This window comes from Epinephelus moara, chromosome 22 (genome assembly GCF_006386435.1).
Source record: "Epinephelus moara isolate mb chromosome 22, YSFRI_EMoa_1.0, whole genome shotgun sequence".
In the NCBI taxonomy this organism is placed as follows: Eukaryota; Metazoa; Chordata; class Actinopteri; order Perciformes; family Serranidae; genus Epinephelus; species Epinephelus moara.
Genome location: NC_065527.1, coordinates 31,726,902 through 31,736,362, shown reverse-complemented (window position 1 = coordinate 31,736,362; position 9,461 = coordinate 31,726,902). Strand labels below are relative to the sequence as shown.

Genomic DNA, 9,461 nt, shown 5'->3' with positions numbered 1-9,461 from the left:
CACACACACACACACACACACACACACACACACACACACACAAATAGATTCCTGTCCTGTGGGAAACACTGAATGTGTGCTCACCTTTTTTCTCTAATAACACAAGATCCAGACATTTAGGAGGTTTCCACCAATGGTCGAATCATCCACAAAGGTCTTAAGGATCAGGTGATTTAAATTGCTAGAAACACCGAATAAAGCAATTTCAAGTTACAAATCAGTGTAACTCTGGCACTGCTCATTGCAGCTGGGCTTCTTACTATGGTTACTGACGCAAAAATTTGAATGGCTTCATGTAGAGCCAGTGTTTGATCTGTCCATTCTGGGCTACTGTAGAAACATGGCGGTGCACCAAGGCGATCTCTGAAGACTAGGACCTGCTCCCTATGTAGATATATATGGCTCATTCTAATGTAGCAAAAACGCAACGATTCTTATTTTCAGGTGATTATACACTGAAGAAAACATAATTACTATATTATATTCAATTTCTGCCAATATATCCCCCTATATCCTACACACTGGACATTTAAGCAGAGATTGTATTGATTGATTTTGTGGGACTTTACAGTTTTTCTATAAATCTAAAAATAAGCCACTAGATGCCTTTTTAATATCACTGTGTGTGGCTTGACTTATAGAAACACAGAAGTCTCCTAAATTATCTAACTACACTGTTCATTTACAGAAGGACCAACAGTTTTTTTTGCTATAGTTAAATTTTGGCCGTGTTTTACCTTTGTTGATAGGGCAGCTGAGATAGACAGGGGAGGTGGGAGAGAGAGGGGGGATGACATGTAGCAAAGGGCTGCTGGTTGGAGTTGAACCTGAGCCACTGCAGAGGGCTCGGCCTGTATGGGGCGCACATTCTACCAGGCGAGCTAAAGGTCGACCTGGGTTACTGGTATCTTTACCGACTTTACTATCTCATACTTCTTTATTGCAGCAGAGCAGTTGATCTTGAGACAGACTCACCGTTTACAGACATGGCCGGCATCACCAGAGACATTTTAGGTCTGCCGGTTTTATTGTGGCTGATGGCTGGTAACAACAGGTGGTCCTGGAGAAAGAGAGAGACAGAGGAGACAGTCCAGTTTAATGTGTCACATTTAGATTTTCTTTACCTCAAAACTTTCCCTTTAAAATACAAGACGGCAGCAGTGCTGACAGAGCTAATAGTGTTAGCCAGGGGGAACTGAAGGGCGGGTGTTACGCTTCTGCAATGACACCATGCTGCTATCAGCAGTAACAGCTGTATGACAGTGGCAGCTTTGCATTGCGCTCATCTGTAAATGAGTGCAGTGAGTTGATCAGATATTATGAATGTTGCAGACTAAATACAAAATAAGTCAGAGCAGACACCATCTCACACTGAAGATCAGCCAGAAACAGACGGAAAGAGCTTCCTGTGAAACATAAGATGGTTCAGTCAGTGGAGTAACTGAGCTGTCATGTGTGTCGTACCCGTCTAAAAGAGACAACGTAGAAAGTGTCCTCTCTGCGGTCGATGGCGTCCAGGAAGTCGCTGTAGGTGACCTCAGGACCAGGAAGCACCTGCAGCTGACTGTAGACACAAACAAGAAGAAAAACAGTTCAGTCTAATTGGATTTTAGATTTGAAGATGGCCCAAGATATTTAAAAAAATAAAAATAAAATCTTATTCAACCATCAGCTTCTAGTTTTCATTTTTTTAATAAAACATGTAGTACTTTTCAGTTATTCAGCCAATTTATCCCATCTTTCTTCTGCTTTCTTTTAGCTGTTTTTTAAATATCACATTAAAAAAGCTCAGTTTTCTTCTCTTCACCTGGCTGACAGAAACACTGTATTTTCAGTATATATATATATATATGCATATATATAAATGTACTGTATTTTCAGTTTCACAATGCTTTGCATTTCTCTTGACACATGCACTGAAACTTGAATCTAGACTGCATGAGGTCATTTTACAGGGGGAATTAAAATATATTTACTAGAAATGTTAAAAGGCCCTGATCAGACAGAGGGCTTTTTGCAGGTTGAAAACACATGAGGTGCATCACACTGCCTTTTTTCAGCCTAAATTTAAAAAAAAAAGAGAGAAGCTTGCTAGGTCTATTTATTTTATTTTTTTTATATTTTTATTACCAAATCACAATTCATCTGATTAGAAAACAGACTGATCAGGACCTTTCTCTGTAAAATAATCAGTTGAAAGTTGATTTCATTAACTGTCTCAAATCATCAATTATTTAAACGTATCTACCTATTTTTCAGCCATTGAACAAATGCTGTGGGAGATTAAAGTCCTCAGTCTGGCTGTCAAACAGCGCTCTGTCTGATCTGGGCCTGATTGTGTAATGACCTGTGTGTTGTACCTTTCTATGGAGCGGTGAGCCTGGATCGGCAGATATCTGGAGAAGTTTGTCTTCCTCAGCTGAGCTTTCTGCAGGAACAAAGTAAGTGATGCCTGTTCATTGTTAGGGGACACAGAATTTTGTAAATACTATACAAAACCTGCTACATTAGGATTGGTGTAATATGCAGTTTAAATGCTTTGCTGTTAAACTACAGATATCAGTAACTTACTTTTTCCTTTATGTTAAAAAAACATCAAAGCTCAAACTGTAGAAATAAGGAGGTCTCTGATGTATAAGGGACATAAAAGCTAGCTTTAGAAGGAGAAGAAGAAGCAGCGTCAATATTAACATGAAGAAGAGGATGTGAACTGAACCTGGGCAATTTTGGCCTTCTTGGCGGTTTTTGGTTTTCCTCCAGACTTCTTCCTGTCGATCTGATGTCGATGGACCCAACCTCTGAGCTCGTCCGCCAGCCTGAAATGCAGGCAGAGAAAGCAGGAAACATTAAACTGAGACTAAAGCAATGAGACGCATTAATGTGTCCTGCATATCCAATAACTGTGACACAACTACAAAATAAAAGATATTAGAGGCTTATTCAGCAAAGGAGATTTTTTTTTACTTCTCAATATGTGTATGATTATTGAAATATTATAACTGTACTGGGCCTTATTGTATAATTTTATAGAAAAAGGTTTATGTAAGGGACGCATCACAGTGTGGGGTTCCAGCAGATTATTGTATGACGAATGCCTGTCACCATTTTCTGCCAAAGATGTGATGTAAACTACAGATATGCAGTTTTTAATTTCAACCTGTGCATCTGTTATTACTAAGAGGAAACAAAGAAAAAAGAAAAGGAAAGACAGCTGGAAAGAAAGGTGGAATGAAGAAAAGAAGGAAGAATGAAAAGAAAGTAGGAGGGATGGAAGGATGGAAAGAAAGGAGGAAGGTAGGAAAGGAAGAACAGAAGGTAGGATGAATGTAAAGGAAGTTGGAAAGAGGATAGAAAGAGAATGAAAGAAGGGAGGGAGGAAGGAAAGTTGAATAGAAGGAAGGATGGAAGCTCACCTGTCCTGTAAAGTCCTAGACTTTACATAAACATAGATAGATTCACATGAAGTGTGAAACTAAGAGGAGGAGAAGAAGGAGGAAGAGAAGGAGGAGATGACCAACACAAACTTATTTAACAGTTGAAGTGTCGGGCCGACCTGAGAGACTCTGAGCGGTTGAACTGTCGGCAGTCTGATGAGCTGAAGTAACGATCGATGTCTTGCAGCACCAGATCCTTCACGTCACTGAACACATCACTCAGGTTCCTGCAGACACAAACATAAATACAAACACACACATGTTTCGGGTCAAGTCTTTTTTATCTGCAGGGAAACAAACAGTAACACATTTTTTTAAAGAACATGTCAGCTTTGAAGGAAATGATTCTTTTAATCCACCAGGAAAACAAACACATGTGGAGGCAGTCAGAGATGTTGGAGGAGCAGTTCTGTTAGACGCTGAAAACACTTCCTGGACATCTGTTATTGTCAAGAAGGAGAGAAAGAAAGGAGGACAGAAAAGAGGGAGAGAAAGAATGAAGAAGGAAGGAAAGATGGAAGAAAGGATATGAGACAAGAAAGGAGGGATGAAAGAGAGAAAAGACAGAAAGAATGGTCAAAGGAAGGATGGATGGGATGAAAGGAGAGACACAAGAAAGGAAAGGAAAGAAAAAGAAGGATGAAAGAAAGGAAAGACAGGGGACGAGGGAAGGAAAGAAAAACATGAGGAAGAAGGGAAGGAAAAAGGATAAAATGAGATGATGGGAAGAAAAGAAAGACAAGAGGCAAGAAGGAAGGTGGGATGGAAATTAAAAGGACAAACAAAAGAAAGGGGGGAAGGAAGGTAGGATGACAGAAGGGATGAATGGGAGGAAAGGACAGACAAGAGGTAAAAAGAAAAGGAAAGAAGGAAGGAGGGAGGAAAGACAAAAGGAAAAGAGTAAAGACAATAGAGGGATAGAAGAGGGATGGAAAGAAAGGAAAGACAAGAGGTAAGAAGGAAAGGCAACAAGGAAGGAGGAATGGAAAGAAAGGAAAGACAGAAGGAAAGAGAAATGGAAATAAAGACATGAGGATGGATAAAATGAAGGGTGGTTGAAAAGAAAGATGGAAAAAAGAAAACACAAGAAGGAAGGAAGAATGGAAAGTGAGGCAAGGCAAGAGGTAAAAAAACAAATGAAAAAAGGAAGGAGTTATGAAAAGAAAGGAAAGACAGCATGAACGATTTAAGGAAGGGAGGAAAGACAGAGGGAAGGATGAAAGGAAGGGTGGCTGAAAAGAAGAGAAAAAATGCAAGAGGAAAAAAGGAAGGAGGGATGGAATGAAAGGGAAGACAGATGGAAGGAGGGAAGGAAGCAAAGACTGAAGGAATCATGAAAGGCATGATGGCTGAAAAGAAAGAAGGAAGGAAAAAAAACAAGAGGAAAGAAAGAAGGAGGGTCAAAATAAAGAATAGACAAGAGGTAAGAAGGAAAGGAAACAAGAAAGGAGGAATAAAAAGAAAGGAAAGACAGAAGGAACAAGGGAGGGAAGGAAGGAAAGACTAAAGGAACTATGGTTGAAAAGAGAGAAGGAAGAAAAAACACGAGGGAAGAAGGAAGGAGGAATAGGAAGAAAGGAAAGACAAGCAGTAAGAAGGAAAGCAAACAAGGAAGGAGGGATGGGAAGGAAGGATGAAAGAGGATGGGTGGAAAGAAAGAATGGGTGGAAAGAAAGATGCAGGAAAGGAAAGAGAGAAAGAAAGGAGGCAGAGCCTCATTCGGGGAGACATGTCTTTAACGTCCACAGCAGAGAGACACTGTGTTGTGTTGAACAGTAGAAGATATTGTTGGAGAACAGGTTCTGTTAGACGTTACAAACATGTTTGTCTACATTTCTTCCTGATGGTTGAAGAGTGGATGATTATCTGTGGTGAATCTAAGTGAATCTATCTGCTGTCACCTGTGATGAGACTCTGTAAGTGCAGGAAAATGTTTGATAAAGGAGACGTTTATAAAAGGAGCCTTCAATCTTGTTTCACCTGCAGTTTATAAATCAGTCACTGACGGCGTCTTTGAAGTGACGTTTGCTCGTCTCTGTGGGTCCGTGTGTGATCACATTTCTGTGGTGTGTTCACTGGTTTCACTTACACTTATAAGCACCACACTCTCCAGTTAAACGTACATTTATAGCAGATCAATAATTTTAAATGAACATGTTATTTTTTTAATAAGAACCTTCAGTATTTGGTGAAAAATGTCAGATTCACTACGGACAGCTGTTATTTCTCTTTATTCTCATTCTGTGTTAGTCTATTGTTGTTTTTTATTTAAACACTTCTAATGATTCATTTTAATATTTTTCTTTCTCTGTTGATCTATATTTATTTTTGTCGTTGTGTCGCTGCAACACCAGAATTTCCCCTCTGGAGATCATAAAAAGACTTGTTGGATTTTATCTAACTTGACTTAAATTGTATTTATGTTATTTAATGTAATATAAATTAATTTAATTTAATTTAATCTTATTATTTAAATTAAACTAAGGTAAATTAAATTAAATTCTACTTTATTTTATTTTATTTTCAGATATATTAAACATTTTATATCTTCTGCTATTTATTTTCACTTCAAATACTGAGCGACTTTGGCACAAAACTTTATTATGGGATGAACTGAATTCTGTGTTATTTCATTTACAGGTTGTAGCTTGAGTGTGCAGCTGTGTCGTTCTGTAGATACTCTTCATATTGAAAAGAATCAAATCAAGGTTTAACTTGATCGGGACATTTTGCACTTAATAATAACAATATCGCGTTTGCTGGTAAAAAATATTGATTGGTTCCAGTCCAAGTTGACATAATGGACATTGGAAGTAACTGTAAAAATACACACAAGGAGATCTGAAATGAATTTCACAGACACGAGACACTTTAGGCCCGTTTCCACTGAAGAAGTTCCTGGTACTATTTGGGGGGCAGGAACTACTACAGGAACGTCCTCTCGCTCGGCCCTCTCAACCGCCGTGTCTCCACTGAGGGAGCGGAGTAGGAGGAAGGTTGCTGTCCTGTTTGACCGGGGTGACGTAGTGGTGTAGGGACGCTGTTAGCTGTTAGCCGACAGCGCTGTCTGTAATACTACTCCAGTTACCTCAATCATGTTGTAACTAAGATATCCGCTGGAAAAAAATATGTTTTTCACGGACCGGTTATTGAGTTTGTTTACATGGCGGTGGAAGCTATGAATGAGCTAACCCTCGTCTGCTGAGTTTTAAAAATGCCGGCCATTTTGCCGCTTTCTGTTGACGTCACATTCCCCCCTGAGTATATCCAATCAGCACCAAGTAATCCCCAAGCCCCAGCCAGGAGTTTCTCGGGCCGTTCTGAGTACCTACTCCGAGGCAGGGACTTGTTTAGCCCCTGTAAAAGTTCCGGAACTCTGTCCTTCGGGGGTGGTTCCTGCGGTGGAGACACGCACCAACGGCCCCGGCCCCATAAAATTACCCCGAAGTTCCTGCGGTGGAAACGGGCCTTTTGAGATGATGAACTGAATGTTGTCTTCATCAGACTCCTCTCACCTGAACTGATATGACTCCGCAGCTTCGTCTCCTCCGTCCTCCTCCGTCTCTGTTTTTTCCTCCACTCTGCTCGGAGGCTGAGCAGCTGCTTGCTGCTGCTGTTGTTGTTCGATCTCCAGCAGTCGTCGTCCCGTATACGACACCACACCATCCTGTAGGCCTGACAGCTTTCTGTCTGTGATGCTGCAGGAAAGAAGAAGTCAGAGAAATCAAATAAAACTATTTTTTTTATTTGTACATTTCATCAAAGTCAAATTGGGGGAATGTTTTCAGTCACCGTATCGTCCGTGTCTGTTCCTTTACTAATAAGGTAAGTAAATAAACCTTATTTATGGCACTTTTCAAAGCAGTTGTCACTAAAAACTGTGGAACATGTACATACTACATTCTTCTAATTATATTCTTTTTGTTGTCTGAAGATGACCATGAACATCTGGCAAAGGGACTACAGATGCAAACTACCTCTCTGGCTAATTTGGGTGCATTTCCATTTATTTAAATGTGGATTAATTTACATTGTCCCTTCTTATATAAATACACTGAAATTGAAAATGAAAAACTACAAGCACAAGTTTTACGATGCAGGATACCTGACGGGTCCAAAGCTGAAGGTCATGAACAGCAGGACAGCCATGACACAAACGGCTCTCTTGTTGCTCGCTGAGTCGCTGCCCTGAAAAACACAAAAGAGAAACTTATACTGCATGTACTATGTGCAGAAAAAATAACATGCAGAAAGTCGCACATTAGGAAACAAACATTATTGATGATACACTTCCTGACTTCAGGCCTTTGCACACTGAGTCTGTTTTTTCTTCCGAAACTGTCGCACATCTAAAAATAAACACCTTCAGAGGCTTTTGACCAAGACTCAGTGAAGAAAATGTGGTGACGGAACACAGCCTCGACAAGACAGAGGAACAGGGCGCACAGAATCATTTCATAATTTAGATAGTTCACTTTCAACAGGTCAGATAGTGATAATCAGGTGGATGATGATGACGAGGAGGAGGAGGATGTGGACTGCACACAGAATGTGGAGGACAGGTCCACCCCTTCATGCATCTGCAGTGCCAAATGAAAGACAGGGAAGGAATGATGACAGCCACATAGGTAACTCCAGTGGAGAGAGGCAAAGGAGGAAATGTGTTTTTTTTTAATTTGTCTCTTTCTCCAAATTTTCACAACGAATAGAACAATAAAACACATCGGAATCAGTGTGCAAGGTTTCTGTGCGTAACAATTTTTCGCATGACGGACTAAAAAAACACATTCGAAAAAAACGGACTTAGTGTGAAGGCCTTTACTCTGTGACCTTTACTGGATTTACAATATTTTCTTCAAGTGATTTTTTAAGTAAACAAACAGTTTGAGGTTTGTTTAATTTCAAACATAGGCCTACAAGCAGGCATTTCTGGTGTCTGGTGGCATTTAACTTTTGTTTCACCTTTCCACTGATTCCAGTCATCAGGTTCAACAGGTTTCTCTTTTCTATGTGTTTGAGTTATGTGCCTCAGTCTGGATCTTATTTCCTCCTTTTCAGCCTGTTGTTGTTAATTGAATTCAGAGGCAGCAGCTGTACTATAAACCCCTCTGGGTGTTAAATGAGATGGAAGTCAGGTTCACTCTGCAGGGAAATCAGCAGGATTGTTCTTTTAATCACAGCTCTTTCTACACTTACTGGCCACTTTATTAGGTACACCTCCAGAAGTGCCTTAATTCTTGGTGGCACAGATATAACGAAGTGCTGGAAACATTCTTCAGAGATTTTGGTCCATATTTATATGATAGCATCACACAGTTGCTGCAGATTTGTTGGCTGCACATCCATGATGAGAATCACTTGTACCACCACATCCCAAAGGTGCTCTATTAGATTGAGATCTGGTGACTGTGGAGGCCATTGGAGTACAGTGACCTCATTGTCGTGTTCAAGAAACCAGTTTGAGATGATCTGAGCTTTGTGACATGGTGCGTTATCCTGCTGGAAGTAGCCATCAGAAGATGGGTACACTGTGGTCAAAGGGATGGACACGGTCAGCAACAATTCTCAGGTAGGCTGTGGCGTTTAAATGATGCTCAGTTGGTACTGAGGGGCCCAAAGTGTGCCAAGAAAATATCCCCCATACCATTACACCACCATCACCTGTTAGCTTAATAACTACGACGACAACTGTACGTTTCAAGACTTTACTCCAACTTCAGCACGACAACAACGACAGCCTCCGCACTTCCTCACTCCGAACACACACGTAATTCACACATGCGCAGTGAGAAACATAGCACATAACAAACTCCCCCCTTCTCTTTAAAGAAAAACAGTGCAAAGAAAACATTTTTTTTTCTTCTTAGTGGCATTAACAGATATCCAGGTTTAACGTTTCTGCTTTAATAACTACAGTTGAACAGTAAAAAAAAAAGGTCTTTGTTGTTTAGTCCATTTAGCTTTTAAGCTGCCATACACCTTCACTGAGAGCCCTCAGCAGAACAAGTGCAGACGTCCCCTTCTTGG

The 9,461-nt window shown here is 40.3% G+C and overlaps 1 protein-coding gene across 1 annotated transcript in view; it reads right to left on the bottom strand.

Moving 5' to 3' along the window:
* Positions 1-9,461, bottom strand: part of LOC126384270 (cyclic AMP-dependent transcription factor ATF-6 beta-like) — a 22,062-nt gene that overhangs the window by 8,970 nt on the left and 3,631 nt on the right. The window contains exons 2-8 of the mRNA XM_050035230.1: positions 7,540-7,622; positions 6,950-7,132; positions 3,554-3,661; positions 2,717-2,816; positions 2,361-2,428; positions 1,465-1,564; positions 976-1,060 (exon numbers count right to left, since the gene is read on the bottom strand). Of these exons, the coding sequence (XP_049891187.1) occupies positions 976-1,060; positions 1,465-1,564; positions 2,361-2,428; positions 2,717-2,816; positions 3,554-3,661; positions 6,950-7,132; positions 7,540-7,622 (727 nt within the window). The remainder of the gene's footprint in view (positions 1-975; positions 1,061-1,464; positions 1,565-2,360; positions 2,429-2,716; positions 2,817-3,553; positions 3,662-6,949; positions 7,133-7,539; positions 7,623-9,461) is intronic.